Source organism: Centropristis striata, chromosome 3 (genome assembly GCF_030273125.1).
Source record: "Centropristis striata isolate RG_2023a ecotype Rhode Island chromosome 3, C.striata_1.0, whole genome shotgun sequence".
NCBI classification, from domain to species: domain Eukaryota; kingdom Metazoa; phylum Chordata; class Actinopteri; order Perciformes; family Serranidae; genus Centropristis; species Centropristis striata.
In genome coordinates, this window is record NC_081519.1 from 20043427 (window position 1) to 20063287 (window position 19861).

General features: G+C 40.8%; 1 protein-coding gene across 3 annotated transcripts in view; it reads right to left on the minus strand.

Moving 5' to 3' along the window:
* Positions 1-3516: 3516 nt before the first annotated feature.
* foxp1b (forkhead box P1b) overlaps positions 3517-19861 on the minus strand; it is a 181850-nt gene continuing 165505 nt past the window's right edge. For 2 of the 3 annotated variants that reach the window (XM_059328902.1, XM_059328901.1), the window contains exons 13-20: positions 19093-19176; positions 13889-14093; positions 13250-13326; positions 12531-12632; positions 10808-10929; positions 9905-9974; positions 9549-9715; positions 3517-6217 (exon numbers count right to left, since the gene is read on the minus strand). In XM_059328902.1, the coding sequence (XP_059184885.1) occupies positions 6073-6217; positions 9549-9715; positions 9905-9974; positions 10808-10929; positions 12531-12632; positions 13250-13326; positions 13889-14093; positions 19093-19176 (972 nt within the window). In that variant the 3' untranslated portion in view covers positions 3517-6072. Of the gene's footprint in view, positions 6218-9548; positions 9716-9904; positions 9975-10311; positions 10482-10807; positions 10930-12530; positions 12633-13249; positions 13327-13888; positions 14094-19092; positions 19177-19861 lie in introns of all 3 variants that reach the window. The other variant, XM_059328899.1, reaches the window with a different exon arrangement.

Genomic DNA, 19861 nt, shown 5'->3' on the forward strand with positions numbered 1-19861 from the left:
AGGCCTTAATTAATAATACACTTGACATTTATGTTTTCCAGCAATAAGCTAAGCAAGAAACGATTTATGTCACCTAAAGCTTTTTAACAAATCAATGCAACTATTTGTAATTGCTTGTTTCACAAGATTAAAAGTGCTTAGACTTGATCTCTGTCTCCTGTTTAGCGGCCAACATGACCTGCGCCTCCGTCATAAAAACGCAAGTCCTGGTCATCAGCATTATCCCCCGTCACCAAATCCATATCGCTATTATTTCTGGAATTTTAATGCTGTTACAATTTATAGCTTATCAAATGCAGTTACCTAAATTGCTGTTAGGAAAAGACAGTTTAACTGTCTCTTTTTAATTACGATATAATTTAATGTTGAGGCTGAGACGAGAGTCCTGCTGCAGATGACAAACACAGGTCTGTGTGGAAATATTCTGCAGGAAAAAATTATGAGAAAAAAAGCACTGAGAGGAGTTTTGTTCTTGCTCTGTTACTGGTGATAATATATGAGTAGTCCCAGAATGAGGGATTGTCTCAGAGTAAGTGGCGATACAGTATGTTGACCACAATAACAACAGTATCACGATACATCAATTCAGCGATAATCGATGCATTACAATACAATTATTTAGGATACATCACAATGTGCGTTACAGAAGAAGAAAATATACCCCTAAAAGTCGAAAAGAAGTAACTATGTACTTATTCACTGTACTGTTGTGTCAGTTTCACGGAATTTGACATCTGGGATTAAACAATGTTCATCAAAGTGAAAAGAGCATTGCTTAGTGCCTCTTTAAAACACACACACACACACACACACACACACACACACACACACACACACACACACACACACACACACACACACACACACACACACACACACACACACACGTGCAATCATTCCAATGTTAAATAGCCGTAACCTGCCAAAAGGCAGAACAGTTCTGGGGTTAACATGTTTAAATTAAGGAAACTACTATGCTTAACTAAAATGTTTTCAGTTGTAGTTTAGAGAAAACTCTGACTTGCTTCCACCAGCTGTCTGTTCTGCCAACCATGTTTGGTGAGTTTCTTCTTCTTTGTAACGTTTACCCTCATCACTCAGACCATCATGGGGAGTCATTCGGTACGGACTCTGTTAAGTAAAATCTGTTTAGAGCACCTGCATGTTTTTTTATAAAAAATTGGTATACAATCCCAGTTTCAAAACGTTGGGAAAAATGTAATAAAAACAGAATTCAATATTTTGCTAAACCTTTGCAGGCTACATTCAATTGACTACAGTACATAATGCTCAAACTGGGAAACTTTTTTTTAAAAAATTGCATAAACTCATTCTGAATATGATGCATTCTGTTATCATTTTACAATGTCCCAACTTTTTGGGAATCCAGGTTGTAAGTGCTGCAAAGATAGCTTCTTCCATATGCAAATAAATACAATTAACTGACTACTTAATTCTGTACTCTTCACTAGAGTTTATTCTCAGTGATACTGTGATGCTACCCTGCACAGAACAGATAGAATGAGAGACTTGGAGCAAACAATCTGAACAACCAGCATTTTATTGCATGTTTAGAATGCTCACGTCAGTCATCGCCACTGACTACAACAGAGTGGTCTGCATCAGACAGACGAGGAATGATGAGGAGGTTACAGACTGATGGAAGTGATGAGCAATAATATTTCTCTATAAAAAAAATCAGGAGAAAGAAACTACAGAATACATCTTGAAAAGAAAAAAGAAGGAGAAAGAAAAGCTGCTGCAGGATGAGAGCACCGTGACAGCTCCTGGGCTGCGCCTCCCCCCTCTTCTCTCCTCTCTCCCTCCCTCCCTCCCTCCCCCTCCATCTGGAGAAAGTGTGGTGTGAGAGCGGGAGAAAGAGGGGGACGGAATGACAGCGGGGCTGGATGGTTGGTGATGGATGAAACAATGGTGTTTTGTCTTTTAGCTCGGGTGCCAGTGTGTGTGTGATGTTGGGGGGATCTGATGCCACACGGCCGCAGTTTGCAGGACCTTCGTCTCCGGCTGCATCTGAACTTTGACCCGCCTGCTGTGCTTGGTTTGACTCATTTACAATGACCCTTGAGATAAAAATATAAATATCTTGATGCCAAACAAAATGTGTTTTACCTACATGACATGGATGAGAAGGACACATCTTTGATGTGAAATTAACTTTAAAAAAAAAAAAAAAAACAGCATTTAACAATATTCTTTACATCTTGGCACTGCATATTTTTTTTCTTTTTCCTATTAATTTCATATAAAATATCATTAGATTGATACACCCTTATATTATTACTGACCACTTAAAACATATTTCCCCCTCCCGCCGCCCATCTCTGTGACCCTGGGATTAGTCATGCAAGATATCTCCGTCTTGTAGAGGAAATATACCTGTGTGCCCTTTTCTCAGAGCAGTAATCTTTAACATACAGCCACAGAAGGCAGTGGTTGGACCATCAAAAGGAAGTATCAAAAAACAGCTTAACACAAAGAGGGAAAAAAATCTGTACAAAATGCTTAGGTCAATGATAACAGAGAAAAGTCTGTTTTCTATATTACAGTTTAAAATCCAAAATCGGGGATAATCCCCCCCCGCCCGCCCCTGCCCAGCTCACCCAGATGACTGCGTGGATGATGTGATTTTTTTTTTTTTTTTTTTTTAAAGCAAGGATTACTAAGTAAAATACATTTGCAGCACAGTTTGCTATTCCAATACATACAGCAGTTTTTCTCATAGCTATTTCATAGTTAATACAAAGCAGTCGCGATAAAGCAAACATCATAACACAAATGTATTTTTTGATCTGAAAAAAAAAAAAAAAAAGACAGGAAAAAGACAAAAGGCTATACCGACATGTATGTACAACCTAATATTGGAACGCCCTTAAAGCAACCCATCAGTACATCAGAGAAGGATGAATGGTGCCACACACAGCTGGGTGATGTTTCCATGAACAAAAAAAGGCCTGAGGTTTGGATTGGTTTGGCAAAAAAAATGATGAAACTTTTAAGATAAACAAGCTCTAATTTCATTTTGTTTTTTTGTACTTTTCTCTCTACAGTATCAGACTACACATGCAAGACATACAACTAAGTGCAACTGAGTGAAATGTTTATTTTTTTCTCGTTTAATTGAATCATTCCCTATAGGTTTGAACTGAGGTATGCGTACAAACGTTTTTCTCATGCTGTTATCTTTAGTAATGTCAAGCTACACATGCTGAGAATGTTCTAATCTACCAGCGCTTTTCCTCCTTTTTGAATACCAAACAAACCAGTCGGATTGACTGGAGGGGGGGTTGTGGATGAGCTCGGCCCCTGTTCTCACGATCCTAGCCCGGCTGTAACTGACCCATCCCACAGCTGCCTGGATATTAAATACAACTTCTGGAAACCACAGATTGCCCTTTTTCCTTTTTTAGTTAATGAGCGGTGAACTTAAAAAATATAATAATAATAATAATAATAATAATAATAACAATAACTGCCATAAAGTACCTTGTACCCAGCTTATTAGTTGACAGGAGTGTTTTTTTAATATAAAAAGTAATGACAGAAACTAAACACAATCATAAAGTCTCGCCAAAAGACGCTAAAACCCTAAAGAGTGGCATACAATCATTTCAAAGGATACAAAGGAATAAAAGAAGAGAAACATTGAATCATTGTGTGGTCCAGTTGAAGTATAGAATCCGTTTCACATTGTTCTCTGCAAAGCCTCCCCCCCCACCCTCCCCCCATTTACCAGTATATTTTTCCTCATCTTAATCTTAATCTACATACCCTTTATGATCAAACCAAAAAGCTCCCTTTTCCACTCACTGGCCCCTAAAAAAAGTTTTCCCTAATTTGGTCATCGTGTAGTCAGACTGTCAGCGCCTCCCATTCCGTTTTGGTCACTGCAAACACTACTGCAGCTGTCCTGCTCGAGACACCCCCTTTGGTTTTTAATAAAAAAAAAAAAAAAAGAAAAAAAAAGAATGAGCACACCAGTTTGAGGAGCGTTTCACCCCTCGATTCCATCTGCCATTGGCTTGATCGTCCGATGGGAGAGAAGAGGTCATGTGCAAAAACAGATATCGCTGTTTTGATTTATTTTCTCAAATCATGTTTTTTTTTTGGTGGGGGGTGCAAAACAGTGAATATCAATCAAACAGGTGTTTGTTGTTTTAACAAGACATCTGACATTTTTTTATTTTACTAAATCATATATTTTTATAGCGTAATCATGACAAAATCAATCACAATGGTGTTGACTTATTCTATTTTAAAAATGGCTTCTATCTGTTTTTACCCATGGACTCTTTGAATGGAGGAGAGATTTTTGGCCTTATCTGCTATTGCATGGAACACACAACATTGACTTTGTAGTTTATCTTTGGTAGTCACAGAACAAGATATTAAAACACATCAACAACTAAAACAAAAAGCCAAATAAAACATAAAATAATAATAATGATAATAAATAAAAAAGTGGTTGATTGCAGTCTTGAAATTCATGGTGATATTTAACTCCCTACTGAAGCTGGAACTGCTGCATCACAAAACCACATGTGGATGCCACTCGGTTCAATGCTGTGGACTACAACTATTGGCTTTTTGGGTGGCACTGAACGTCGAGGTATCCACACTCCCTAAATGGCGTGTACTGTATGTTTGGGCCCTTTACGATGGCTGTCAAATGCTGGAATGTGCAATGTTTCGGTCTTATTGCAAGTCTTGGGATTTTTCCCTCCTAGGTGAAAGAAAACAGGTATTTCATCCGGTGTGCAATTTTTTTTTTTTTCTTATTTAACTAAACTTAAAAACTGCTCATGCGAGTGATACAAATAAAACTACAGGGAATGAACGTTTATCTTCAAGCGCTGAATGAAATTACAGCGTGGAAAAAAGCAGACACGTTTGATTAACAATGACGGCTGTGTTCAGGAATCACAATTAGTTGGTCTAAATCATTATCTCTCCGGTGCACACCTGACATTTTCATTTTGCTTTCAACAAACCCACAGCTTGTAAGTGATCAGAAATTCTGTTGCGGGCTCAACATGGTCTGCCGTGAGGGGCTGTTTTAAAGTATAATTTCATAAGGATAAATCATAACCTGCATGATTTCTCTGTCATTCATTCGCATCTTAAATTAAACTTCATTGATGCGTGGAGAGAGCCTTCATTACGAGTAGTGCATTGCCAATGGACTTCATGAGCAGGAGGAGAAGGAGGGGGAGGAGGGGTGAGGGGCTGTTTTTTTTTCTTTTTGGAAGATTGTGGAATAAATGACAGAAAAACACTACTTGGTATGTGACATTCTGCTTCATGTGTGTATGTAAAAGAACAACATGAAAGGAAATCATAAACATTCATCATCAAGTGACCACACAGAATCTCCACAGCATGGGCATGAGGTCTGATCAGTTTCAAGAAAAAACAAAAAAAAAGGTGCAACATCAATAACAGCATTGAATGGAAAAAAGACACATTATGTTGATATTTTATAACCTCTCACCCCCTAATAAACAGAAAAAGTACACCCAAATAAAAACCCTCCCACCCTAGATGGAATCAAACCAATGAGAAGTGTTGAAGGCAGTGACAATGAAGTCGCTTCATTCACACACGCGGTGTAAATTAAACGTCAGTCGTCCTCTCTCTCTCTTGAGTTTGTGGTCTGAGAGAGCGGAGGGAGAGAGAGCAGAGGGGGAGGGGGGTGGGTGGGGGCGAGACACTCTTTGCAGTCCGCAGTGTGTCCTGGCTGCACAGCGAGGGTCTCTGACCACCCCCGTACCAAACATCCCGCACATGAGTAGAAATGAAGTAAATCAAAAGTAGAAAGTAATCAGAAAAAAAATCCCTCATGTGGGGGCGTCTTCTGTGTTGTTTTTTGTGTGTGTGTGTGTGTGTGTGTGTACGTGTGTGTTCTTGCTATGTATTGTAATGGCACTAAAAAGTTTAACTTTTCTGTCATCAGTGGCTGAGACTGCAGTTCAGTGTTTGTTATCTGCGGAGTGTCTCCCAGATGACCCAGACTGCCTCTGCCTCTGAGGCTGGGGAGGGGCGGAGCTCGCCCTTTTACAGCATGTCGTCGTGGCCCTGGTCGTCATCGTAATCTCTGTGGTGATCGAAATCCGGACTGTGATTGGCAGTCGTTACCAGGGAGAGGGGCCCATCGTGGTCTTCGGGGTCCAGTGGTTCCTCCTTAACGCTGATGTGATGCCTGCGGGCGGGGGAGGAGGAGGAGGAAAAATTATGGCTCCAACTTTCTTACATGCTTTTTTTTATAACCTTTCAGAGGCATAAAATGACACAGACCTGAGCTGATTCTGTTTATAAAGAAAGAAACAGGGGAACAAAAACAAATGTCTGGCTTCAATGAGACTGTGAGTGGGGGCCTCACTGGTGCTGATGATAATTTCTGCTTTCTTTTGAGGTATTCCAATCCCGGCAAAGCTGCAGGCTTTTTATTTTCATGGCAACCGACAACAGGGTATTCACTTAGAATTGATAAATGAGGAAGATTAACAACGTGAGACGAGGAGAGGAGAGAATGGACTCTGCGGAGCGGAGTGGGCTGCCGTTGTCAGCCTCCTGGTGGCGGAGGATCAGCGGCGCGCTGTGTGTTCCCCTTCCTGCTCGTTAACATGCACAACCTGCGAGGCGGGTCTCCAGAGGACGACCCCGAGCCGGCTTCTATCATTAATCAACTTCAAGCAAACACAGCGACCAGACACCGCCGTACATGCTTTAAACTCCAGAATTAATGCATATTTTCAACCAAGTGTCAATAAAAGGGAAGAAAAGCGCTGGCAGGAAAGGCGCGCGAGGAGAGCAGCAGTGGCGCGCTCGGCACAACACTGTGATAAGAAACAGAGCCCTTATGAGAATAATAACGCTGTCACTTGTAAACAAGGCAAAAACATGAGCCCCCCCAGCTCACAGCCTGGGCAAAAGAGCCACTAAAGAGATGAGATCTGCCAAATTTCTCATTACAGAAACAGAGCAGGAATAAAGCAGAGGGGGAGAGGAGGCCTGGCTGTGGCAGAAAGGAGAGAGAGAAAAAAAAGAAAAACATTATGAGCAGCTGCAGGGGACTTGCCGCTCTAACCCGCAGTGCCAGGCTGCTGTAGTGGAGGTAGAGCGGTGTCAGGATGAGGCACCGGGCTCATTTACTACGACAACAAGGGACAACTGGCACATTCTTCATCACCAAAGCCCGCATTTGATTTATTCACACCGGGACATCTTGTGTGATTCGCAACTATTATGATGGAGACACTCGTATGCTAATGAGCTGACATATTTTTGTGTGAATTATAAAGAGGGGAAAAAGTAAAGTCAGCTTTTCTATCATTTTCACATCAAAGTAACTCCACAAGTGCCGTTGCCTCGGGTCTGACTCTGTGGCTCCAGGGCAGACATGAAATTGTTATTATTATGCTATTGAACTGCATGCTGATTCTACACTTTGCTTATAATTAGCCTTCTCTGGATACCTGATTCTCATCTGGCTGTTTAAGAGAAGTGCTCTGGTTTCTTCTCCGTGTTAAAAAGCTGCGTCCTGTCAAAGCAGCAGCACATGTGGAAAACACATGTTGTTGCACAGTGAACAGAGCTGATGAGCTTGTGTTTGGAACAGTGTGAGTCAGAGCATCGTGGCAACATGGGGTTATTTTTTGCACATGTTAGTTTATTGCTTATTCCCTGAGCAAGAAGAGATTTCCAGCGATGCTGCTACTGTATGTATGGGCTTGTCACAATACTTACAAGATCAACTTATTCAGCTTAGCAAAAGTTATTGAGGTCATGAACATATATCGTACGATGTCGCTTATAGAGTTTTGTTTATAGAAAAATGTCGCCAACAACTAGTGGAAGTCAATGGCAACTATTTTGAGAACTTGGCAATCAGCAAAATAGGGACAGCACGCAGCTTAACATGCACCCCAAAATAAATAATTATTTATGAATAGTTGCATTTGTGATCTCCTGTGGAGACAGCATCACATAGTCCATTAACAATATGGTCAATTTAATATTCCTCTTAAGTTGCACTTTCTTATACATTATCAAACTGTTGAGTTTAATTCAGTTATTTGGGTAAAAATTGTATTTATTTACATATCATGGGCTACTTTAAATAGAGAGAAAGGGAGATTAACAATCTATGTACTACAGTAATCAAGTTGACGAACAACTGCGTAGTATCTTAATTACATTACATTAGATACAGCAACCCTATTTTCAGTTTTGGCAACCAAACCATTTTTAAAAGTTAGTGTTTTTCACCGCGCCTAAACCAAACTGTGTTGCAGTTTCACCATGGGCGGGGCACAGGCAACTCCTGTACACACACTTCAAAGGTAATTTCTCTTTTAAAGGCTGTGCTTGCATTATTATGCTGCCATATTATCATTTAATTAGTAACATAAAATAGCAATGATATAGATTTTTTTTTCTGTGATGATATAAATCGTGACAGACCTATGTATGCAACATTTAATACTCACTCTGTGGGCATGAAACAGTGGGTATGTTTTGTTAATAACAGAATAAAGTTCTTTAAAAGCAAAAGAAAACAGATTTAACTCATTTTATGCTTGCATAAAGCTTATAGACATAATTATGGAGAAAGAGTTTGTGAGCTCCATCAGCCTAAAGATAGAAGCAGAGGGGCAGAGGGAGAAGCAGGCTGCCTTTAGGCCAGCACACCCATCCTGTCTCTGCCTTTCCTGTTCCACAGCCATGCTCAGAGCTATGTTCACAGTGATTAGGGATGGCACTTTCCTCCATTTGGCCAGGAGCTCATTACTGCACCTTTTTTGTTTTCAGGCAGAATTTCCCCCAAGCTCAGACATTTCAGGAGGCCATCCCTGAGTCGGTGGTCTGCCCCCACATCTGGAAACGATGCAGCGTGTGCTGTATTATTTTAGGCTTCAAACAACTTAGCAGACACTCCTATACAACAAGTGAATGAGGGAGCTGCGGTTTCCAGGCCGACCGCAACTTTCCTACATGAGAATCTTGGATGATGTCCTCCAGACTAATTATGCTTTTTTGTGTTGTTTTTTCTCTCAGCGGCTCAGAGGCGTTTCTGAATGTGTTGCGGCTCTCGTTTCACCGTGCCGGAGCCAACAGCTCTGTCACTCTGTGTTCTGGCATTTTGTAAATATTTTAACAAATTGGAATGCTGATTATGGCGGGACTCAGACAGACAGACAGACAGCAGGACACATAAAGGGGAGTTCATAAACTTGCTGTTAAAATAACAAGAGGGGCTCCGGTTCTTTTTCTTCCTTCGAAAAAAAAGGTGGAGTTTCCTTTTCTGCAGCCACAGCTCTGGCCATGACCCCACACACCACTCCAATATCACCCCTCTTCACTTTATTTATTGTCCTCATTGTTTCTGTTTCATCTAACGCCATCCATTAGGTCACTTTAAAGCATATTGGGTGGGCACTGAAATCATTTTTCTAGACTGTCTCAGTGGAGTAAAACTCTTTTCTTACACAGACTGTGGTGAAGATAGAAAGCGTGTGTGTGCCACTCACATAGCTGGCAGGGGCGAGCGTCCCGGGCTGCTGTCACTGCCGTTGCTGTTTCCATGGTCCATCGCTCCATTCATCTCCTCGCGGATGGCGTTAGCCAGGGAGTGGAGGGTGGGACTTCCAATGGAAGCAGTAGTGTATAGAGGTATGTTGTTTTCTGCCATTGAAGCCTGAAAAGCAAAGCCCGAAGCATTAAATGTGAAACGGAAGAGAGTTGTCAGCACTTCCTTAGTTGCCCGTCACTCTTTTCACGCCAGTACATCCTCTTGGAAACAAAGACTGGGTGACTTTTCTTCTTCTTCTAATCTTTTAAAGTTCTAAGTGAGGCAGCTAAAGATGAGGTCACTTTTTATTCTTACCTGGAAGGCGGCAGAGAGGGTCGGACCATAGCCCAAGCTGGTCTGAATGTTCTTCACTAAGGCTGGACTTCTGCAAACGGAAAAATTAAATTACAACCACAGACTCATGTCTCACCTAGCATGCATTCCTCAGCTGCAGTATCTTATTTCATAAAAAGAAATCAATGCACTTTGTATCAGAACTAAATACATTTACTGGTGTAGTAATGTGGCTATAGTTCTAAGATGTTCAATCACTTGACAATACCACTACTATCTTCAACACTTTGAGAAGAAAGAACAGGTTGATGGAGGCAGATGATGCATGAAGCTAAACACATAAAGCATGATGCCAACACTGAGGGAGGGGTGGGGGGGCATGCAGGTGGGGCCAGGGGCCTCCGGAGTTTGCAGGCGGAAGTGCTTACTGTACGAGCAGCTCGTCAAAGTTCTCATCAGCGGCGTATTTCCGAGGACGGCCTCGCTGAATGTGGCGGCCGCGCTTAAACTCCTCATCATCAACTGTCCAAAAGGACCCAAACTCATCCTCTACTCTCACAAAGCACTTATGCAGGGAAAGGTTGGTGCGAATGGCACCCTGGGAAAGCAAACCAGCAAGGGGGGAGGGGAGGGTGGGGCCAGCCAGATGCAGATGCAGATGTGAGCGACAGGACGGACAGAAGACGGGCACACAGAGAGACAGACGGACACGGGGAGGAGGGGAGAGGGTGAGGATCAAAATGAAAAAAAAAGCCATTGTGGGTTATGAGGCATCACCAAAAGGCTTCTGAAAGCATGAAGGGGAGGCACGCCAAAGCAAGCGGGGACTTTGGACATTGTGGCACACAGACAATGAAGATGGAGCAGCAGCAGCCTCTTCCCATCAGGAAACGGCGAGACAAGCGCTCAAGAGTCCAAACCTACCCACTGATCTTTTGAGGCCGTCTCTTTTGGAACTCTATTTCGTCGACTGTCCACACAGCCCCTTTTACGTTTTCTACTCGCACAAAACACTTGTGAAGACTAAGATTATGCCGGACTGCATTCTGCAGTTGGTGTAAAAAAGAGAGAAAGAAAAGGTTGCTATCAGTACAATAAACATGTCTGCATGGAAAGAGAATATCTCATATCACAGAAGAAATATTTTGACAGGCAGTGGATGAAACCTGAATGAAAAACAATAAATAAAGCAGAATGTTATTGGCAGTAAACAGCCCTGAAGTTTCAAATGACTTAACCCCCTGAACCCCAAGCAGTTTCTGGGCGTTCTGTGCTCCTGTCACATTTTACTCACTGTGGCTGTTTTTCACTGCAATATATAAGACCTGCGCTTCAATGGAAACAGCACAGTCATGGCTAGAAGTAGGAAGAAGTCCAAAGTGTCTTTTAGAACACAGTTATAATGCCATAAATCATTTTGCTTTGCTTATCTATTTTACAGAAACTAGAATATATATAATAATTTTGGCAACATTTTCAATTAGACCCGTACAATAAAGTGATTTTGGTGAGATATCACTATTTTAAGCCTTACGGAAGCATTCATCACACAAGGCCAGTTAAAGATAAAACAATACTTTCTAAATATAACAGTTTCTATTTAAGATAAATGGTGGAATTTAGGAAGTTTTAAAAAAACATCCCTTTTAAATCTGTGGGGGTTGTGGGGTTCAAAGGGTTAAACAATACATCAATATTTCTTGGTTTCCATGGCAGTTTTTTCTTATCTTTCACAAAGGTGCCTTTTCTGATAGGGGGGATATAGAAACCTAACACTTTATTCAGAATATTTTCACTGACTGGAGAAGGTTCTGGTCATTTCCTGATTACAATGTGAAAAAAATAAATAAAATAAATCCACCGCCCAATCCAAATCATTTAGGCATGAAAGTAGACCTGCATATATCATCCTTTTGTTATTGCAGGAGCTGTGCTGAGTGCATGTGTATATACTAAGTGTATGTGTAGAGAGAGAGTTGTGGAATCTAGTGGTTATAACACCAATGTGCCCCTATGGAAGGGCTGTCAGTGTGTGTGAGGGCTGATGGAGGACAGGGGTGGAGCAGGGTGGTGGTGTGTGAGTGATAAATCAGCTAAGGCTTAGGAGAGGCTTTCAGTGCTTCATCGCTGTCTTCCTCATTCAAATATAACTTTCTCTGACTCTAGTCGTTCCTGCTTTTTTTTAGATTGTTGTTTTTGTTTTTGTTTTTGTTGTGTGAGTGTGTGTGTGTGTGTGTGTTTGTGTTTTTGTGGCCTGGTGGAAAACAGAGTGTTCCCTTCTGAAGTGAGTGTGAGGGCTCAGCCAGGAGTCACTGGCAGAGCAGCACTATGTTCAACTAATGCCACCCACCACCAGAACATCCCCACATATTACAGGAAAACTGTTTCTTTCATTTTTTTCTCTCTCTCTCTCTTTTTTTCTTTTTAACAAGAATGCACATATTGCTCTCTGGTTTTTCTATGTGGTTCGTGCTGTTTGTTTAAAGGGTGGTTCATTTGGACAGAATGAGTGGAGTATTGTTATGTGTTTGGGTGATGGTTCATTTATAAAGGTATTCAGCCTGGCTATCATTGAATTCTCCCCAACATCAACACAAAGTCTCTCTCTCCTGTGCTGCTGGTGTTGAAGAGTGAACAGCAGAATTACCTTCCACGTCGCCGCGTTGCGCCTAAAATATGCAAACATTCGTGTGAACCAGTTGTAGATTTCGTTTAGTGTTAGCTGCTTTTCTGGAGATTCGAGGATTGCCTGGATGAGGAACAGTGACAGAAACAAACATTTACGATTTTGCTCCCTTCACAAAGCGATCAATAATTCACAAGAGGCATGCAGGTTTGTGTGTGTTCTCTGGAGAAAAACACAGAAACAGTCTATGTAAAGCTGTTTAGAAAGTCTTCTGCACTTCTCATTCAAAAACGGGCAGATTTGAATATATTTTCTTTTGTGGGTGTAAATGAAGGGCAAGCGAAAACATTTCTCAGGCAGATTACAGGGCACCAATTATGGCCGGCTCAGATTAATTCCTGAGATCCCAGATTACTGCGGCCCGGCGATAATTGACTGGCCATCTTAAAACAGGTTCATCCCTACTGTTGTGTGAAATGAATTTGGTAATAATCACAGCCACTGAAATGCTTAATCAAATGCAATTGTCATATGTGGCTGTTTTTTGAATCCTGTACGCATTCTTGCACTCATTTGAAGATGGTTAATCTGCTCCTCTGTCTAAATTGCATTTGACATTTTAACAAGGAAGGAGCAGAGGAATAAGTCAAACAAATGCATTTTGTGGCTTTCTAAATAGCTGAGTGCATATCTGCTGGTTGACTAGGCAGGGCGGAGGATGTTCACATTTCAGTCCTTACCTGTCTTATTAGTGAGGCGTACGTGAACGGCGGTCGAACGTCTGCATTCATGTAAAACTCTTTGTTCTGACTGAGATCTGCACACAGGAAACAAATCAAATCAAATGATCAGCTGTCAACAGTCATGAAAACTCAATTATTAGGATGATGTGCCTAAAATGTAAATAAAACAGATAGTTTGCTTATAATTTCTGTTATATATTCAATTGAAAACTGTACAAAGACAGTATATTTATTGTTCAAACTGATAGACGTTATTGCAACAAATTAATTTGATGCATTTTCTCATCCAACTTTTTTGGAGCCCTTGTTACACATACAGATTTAGTAAGTTTTGCGATTTGCAATATGATGAGTATCGCATTAACTTACAATGCATTGCGATATGTTGCAATTATTATCTTTTTATAACATGCATATTATGCAAGGACAAACATCTGTTTTATGTAATAAGATTTCAGTCTGTTCATCTCACTTCAATCATTTTTATTGCAGGAAGATGGGATTGTCAAGCAAACCAAGACTGTAATAATAATTTATAACAAAAGACTGATACTTGGCGACTGTGTATCGATATAACTAAACTATCCTGTGTCCATGGTTTGTCGGTTGTTGAGCAGATTATGTGTTCATCAGTACCTGGAGAGATGGGCATGTTGTATTTTTCTGAGTAGCGCCGTCGCATGGGGCCCACGCTGTGCAGGCTGGTGGCTGTGATGACGGAGTGGGTCTGGGACAGCGGTGTGAGGGGTGCTGTAGGTGTGGTGGGGGTCTGGGGCAGGCTCAGAGGAGGAGAGGCTTCAGGGGCCGATTTGGACAATGTGACGTTGGACACCAAGTTGAGCTGAAGGACCGAACAAACACAGACAGACAGACAGTTAGTCCTCTAATTACCCCTGTGTCTCAGACGCCTCATTGACTATGCATATCTACTTTCTAATTGCAGGCAGGCCCTGAGATGATCCATGAACGTTTGCTAAATGTTTGGAAAACAACCCCGGAGCCCTGCTCCTGCACTCCCCACCTCCTCTATTCTCCACGCTCCGCTCTCTCCTCCCTCCCTCTGTCTCTGTCGCTGCCGTGTCAGGCCTGTTCCCAGCTTTCTGTTTCACCGCCTTTGTTTAATCTTTTGTCCCTCTTGTCCTGTTTGGACAACACCCCCCCTACCTCATCCACCCACTGTGGGTCGGCAGCATGGTAACCAGTGAGGGCTGAGCAGAGAAGGGAAGATGTGCGGCCAGAACAGCTCTGAAAAATGACAGTGTGATTCTCACCTACCGCTGAGCAGCCCTGCTAATAAGGCAGCCAGAGGAAGAGCCAATCTGGGCTAATTACAAGCTGAAATTGTATTGTGAGGACTCTAATTAGGAGCTGCTTATGGAGGTGATCTGATGATTAACTACTGTATCTGACTGACCTCCATCATCAGGACCATGATGGACAGAGAATATTTGGTGAAGCCTGTGAGTGCAAAGGCTGGGCGGGCTAAGGAGAACGAGGGATTTAAGTAATAATCGCTACAAGGTAAACTAATTATGGCAAGTGCTCCAAAGGTATAGCATGGCTTCCAGCAGCTGTGGCTGCTCCGAGCCAAGCGCCAAGCCTCCATACTGGAGCAGCAGTCAAGTGGAAAATTCTCGCCTGACCCCCTGCTCCAGCTATTAATTGGCAGGAAAACTAATGACACATATACATATTCCCACAAAATTGTTCTAATTGCTAATTTGCCGAAGGAGGCCAGTATCCAAATTAAACATGACTTCAGACTGTGAGAAAAAGAAAACACTGAGATGGAAATGGAGGGCTAGAAAAAGGGAGGACACAGCTCATCTGTGATGTCATTTGTTGATTATGAGGGATAGCAGTGGCCTGCTGATGGTGGTGTGGCGGTGATGGAGGCTGTGTACACAGCAACACACATCCTGTATAGCCACCAGTTATTTTACCACTCATTACCAACAGGTATGATACTGGTCAGCTGATACTGGCCTATCACAGACTTATCAGTATCAGTATTGGATGCCTGTCAAGCTGCTCGGCTCTTTCACATTATTTAATGTAACTGATGCCTCTTATTTATATATTTTCAAAGCTCTACAAGCTCAGACAAGTCTAACTTTTTTTTTAAGGCTGCTGCTCCTTTTCTGTGCGTCTGGTACTGTACAGTTGCAATTCCATATTTAGAAAATTGTGAAAAAACATAAAAAAAAAACAGAAAGTAATGATTTTCAAATCTTATGAGATCTCCATTCAATTGAATATAGTGCAAAGGAAAGATTTTTAATGGTTTATACTTGTACATTTATGCTCTCGGAATTTGATGCATTCTGTTTTTTTATGCCCCTATTTTTTGGGAATCAGGGTTGTATTTATTTATTTTAGTACCCTTAATGGGGGGCAATCGGTCCACAATCCACATAGAAAATATCTATTTTAAATCTTGCTCAAAAATTCACTATATCGACCATCATATTTGTAATCAGCGAAAATTTCCTTCTGTCTCAAAAATCCCACATTGTCCGGGTTCTAATATAGACACCAGAAGGAAAAGATTGGCATCCCCAGATCTCAGTGTTGACATGTACCTGTACATTTATTTATTTTACATTTTATTTCATTTCACAGGAATAGACCTATTAAATGATTAAGTTGCAAACTGCTCAAACTAAAATGAGTGACAGCTGATTTTTCTCCATCTCCATCTTTAACAGACACGTGTCCAACTCCTGACAATGTCTATTTATATTTTGCAGCCTGAACTGCGACTTTTTGGCAGCGTCTGCCTAAATAATTTGGATTACTGCTGGGATGCACAAATGTAGCCTACATCCTCAGCACCAGTAGCAGAGACGTGTTATTCTAAATCATGAACAAAATAAATCACACTTGGGTTTGCGTGTTTCTGACACAATGCTATCAATAGAATGGGGCTGCGGTGTTGACTTCTCTTCCTGTGGATTAGCAGGCTTTGTTTCATGTTTCATCCATATTCCCTGGCCATAAACACAGAGAGGCTTCAACAATAGGCCAGACAGGCTGGTAATAGCCTTGCCTTTGTTTGCCTCACCATTTGGGCTCACTCCAGTGCCTAGACAAAATGAGACTTCAGACTGAAATTAATTAAATGGTAATTGGTGATCTAATTATACTGGCTTTGACTCGGCAAGCTGCTAAAGAAAATAAACAAAAAGTCCCTCCTTAATTATGTATGGCGTAAAAGGTCAGATTTCTGACAAGAATGCTTAGTGACACCGAATGCAGACACCCACCCACAGACACACACACAGGCAAATACAAACACACGCATACACAGGCATACACACACATACACACACAGAAACACGCATTGCTAATGTGGCACATTTTGTTTTGATCTTCCCCCGCTCCCCATCCACCTCACAAGAATAAAATGAATCCTATTCATTTGACGCTGTGCATGCACAGTATCAGTTTGTTTGTCTTTAATTATAACTAAATGTAAACCAGCTACTTTGCTATGACAGTTGGCTACTTATACACGCCTTTATTAAACGCAACAGCACAGAACGGTAGAAAAGCAGAACGAGCAATTACTGGAAGAACACAATTGTTTCTTCAGAGTGGCTGTGTCTCCAGTCAGCTCGGAGAATACTTTCATTCTGCATCTGCTCAAAGGAGCTTTTTTTTCTTTTAGGGAGGCCACTTCTGATGCTGCAATCTCGCTAAAACCTCAGCGGGGCCACGGGGCCCTGACCTGTGTAAGACCACCACTCACCCAGCTGAAGCCAGACATATTTATCATAGCATTTGGTAGCAGCTCGCAGCAGGCAAAGTGGCGCAGCAGAATGGGAGTCTATTTATTTGAATAAAAATCCCAGCTTGCCCCCTTGAGAGTGTTAACGCTGAGCTCTGACACAGCCATTCTCAGAGGGCCCCGGGGAGAGAGGAGAGGTAGTGAACTCAAGATGCTATCTACCGCTCCTACCACTTTTCATATACAAATGTCCCTGTGTCAGAGCCCTCGTTCTGCACTCTAATCTACACGATCAGTGTGTGTGACACACGCAGCTTTAACAGACAGCCTATTGTCGGTTGACATCTCCAGGCGGTTTATGTCGGTGCGTCAATAGCCACCTCTCTGACTGTAAATAAATGATCCAAGCTGCACAGTGTGCAGCCAGACAGCACTCCTGTATGTGTATTGTGCTTTTCTCTCTCGCCCTGCAGTAAAATGATCTGTGAATGAAGTGTCATACAGACTGAAATATGGTGCTGAGGCCCCTTCTTAAACATGACAAAATAGTGCAGACACTTAAATGCCATATGTTAAGCCCTTGCCCCTATAGGATAGGGATTAAGCAGTGGGCTTTATAGCATGGCATATATTAAGAGTGATAAGCATGATGTCTGGAATGTGTCAAGAAGATAATAAATGGATCTGCTTGTACATTTATTCTAAAAATCAGTTGTTCACCTGCAGAAGATGGAAGACTTTTGTTTCTTTTCTCATTTTAATTTTGATGCAAACTTAAATATTTACATTTATGTTAACACTACAACTTATAGAGTCATGGAAAAAAATATGAGACCAACCCTTTTCTTCAATTTCTTGTTCATGCCTGGTACAACTAAAGATACATTTGTTTGGACAGATATAATGATAACAACAAAAATACTCATAAGACTTTAATTTAAGAGCTGATATCTAGACATTTTCCATGGTTTTCTTGATAATAACCAAAATCGTTATGAAGATTATATTTGTCCAAACAAATGTACCTTTAGTTGTACCAGGCATTATAATGAACGAGAAACTAAAGAAAAAGGGTGGTCTAATAATTTTTTCATGACTGTAAATTACACTTTGGCCCAATATTAGCCAAGAAGTAATTTTCATAATGATTACTATTAATGGCAGAGGGTAATTTCTGTATCATTATTATTATTATTATTATTATTATTTTCTATCAGGATTCTAAAGTTCTTAAGGAAGTATTTGTTATTGTGGATAATAAATAAATAAATATTTAAATCAAAATGTGTAGATGTTACTACCTACATTATTATTATATTAAGAAATTACACTTTATGACATCGGCTAATAATATTTATATAATATTTAATGTTACTTCAATTGTTTCATCATTAGGTATTAGTTTATTTTAATAATCTTTTCCCCCCATTTCTCTTCATTCATTTGCCTTCATTTATTGCTGGTATTTTATTAATTTTCAAAAATGTGATTAATTAGTTTATTTGTGAGGAATAAATACAGAGAAACACTGACAGTGATAGAAGTGGTGTCTCATGTACTGTAAATTTATATATAAGTAAAGCTCCAGTCCCTTGATGGGCATTGATAATTCAAGCAATCATTAAGATTACATGATACTGTTTAGAATCTTAAAATCAGTGCATAAAAATGCACAGTCAAACAGACAAATGTTTGACAGTTAAATAACAGTTTCTTACATTTTATGTGATCTGGCAGGAAAGCAGCAGTAGTTTTTAAAAGCACTAAAAATAAAAGTTACATTTTATCTATTCATTAAATACTGTGTCTGTAATTCCTTTCTCCCTGTGCTTTCTCATCCTCCCTGTCTGCCCGAGCAGCCTGTGCTTCTCTGAAGCTGTTACACTGTGTGCATCCAGTTCATCACAGGCACCAAATTGAATCTCGGATGTCAGCAGATGTGGTCCAAACAATATTTACTGCACTCCCTCAAGAGAACAGCTGTTTTTATTTAGCAGATAAATAAGAAGATGGAGGAAGGGATTAATGAATACATGTGTGCCAATTAAGACAGACAAAAGGACGGGGGGAGGGACAAGAGAGAGAGACGTATGACAGGGCTGCTGCTCACCGGCTGTGGGGTGGCTTTGGGCTCCGTGGACTTGACATGAAGGTGCGTCATCATCGCTTGCAGACGCTCTTTGTCTTTCGCTAGCTGTAATGAGGAAAGAGAGCACATTGCATTTTTCATGATGAAAAAAAATCTATTTCTTTACTTTTATTAATCCATACATCCCTTTACTGTCACCATGTTCTAACAATTCTATCTTTGTTCTCTAATTATTTGTTTTAAAAATGCTTTTAGAAGCTGTCAACAACTCAGACTAACTACTGTCTCAAACTCAAGGTTAAAACACAGTCGGTCTCATTGCCAATAACAGGCCCAGGCCCTTCCTACCTGTCTGAAACTCAGTGCTGTCTTAGCTGCCAGCTTAAATTATGGTGATAGGCTGCATGCAGAGGAAGTGTGTGTCTGATAAAGCTTCGCTCCATCCCTCTGGATAATACAGCACCAGAGCGGAAATAACAGGACGTTGGTGTGGTGTAATGTTCCACTTGATCATTGCTTTGCATCTGTAGCAGCAGCTAATTAATAAAAATACTGTTTAATGGCATGGTTGGTTTTATTTTTTCCTGTAAATCTAATAAGTATGTGCATTATCATAGTGTAAAGCTGCAACAATTAGTCTGCAACTTCATTTTCTGGCAGAAAAAGCTGTTTAAGCATCTCAAATATGGACATTTGCTGCTTTTTTCTGTTTGATATCATAATAAACAGAAGCAATGTTTGGGTTTTAACTGATAAAACAAGATATTTAAAGACATTTTTGACATTTTAC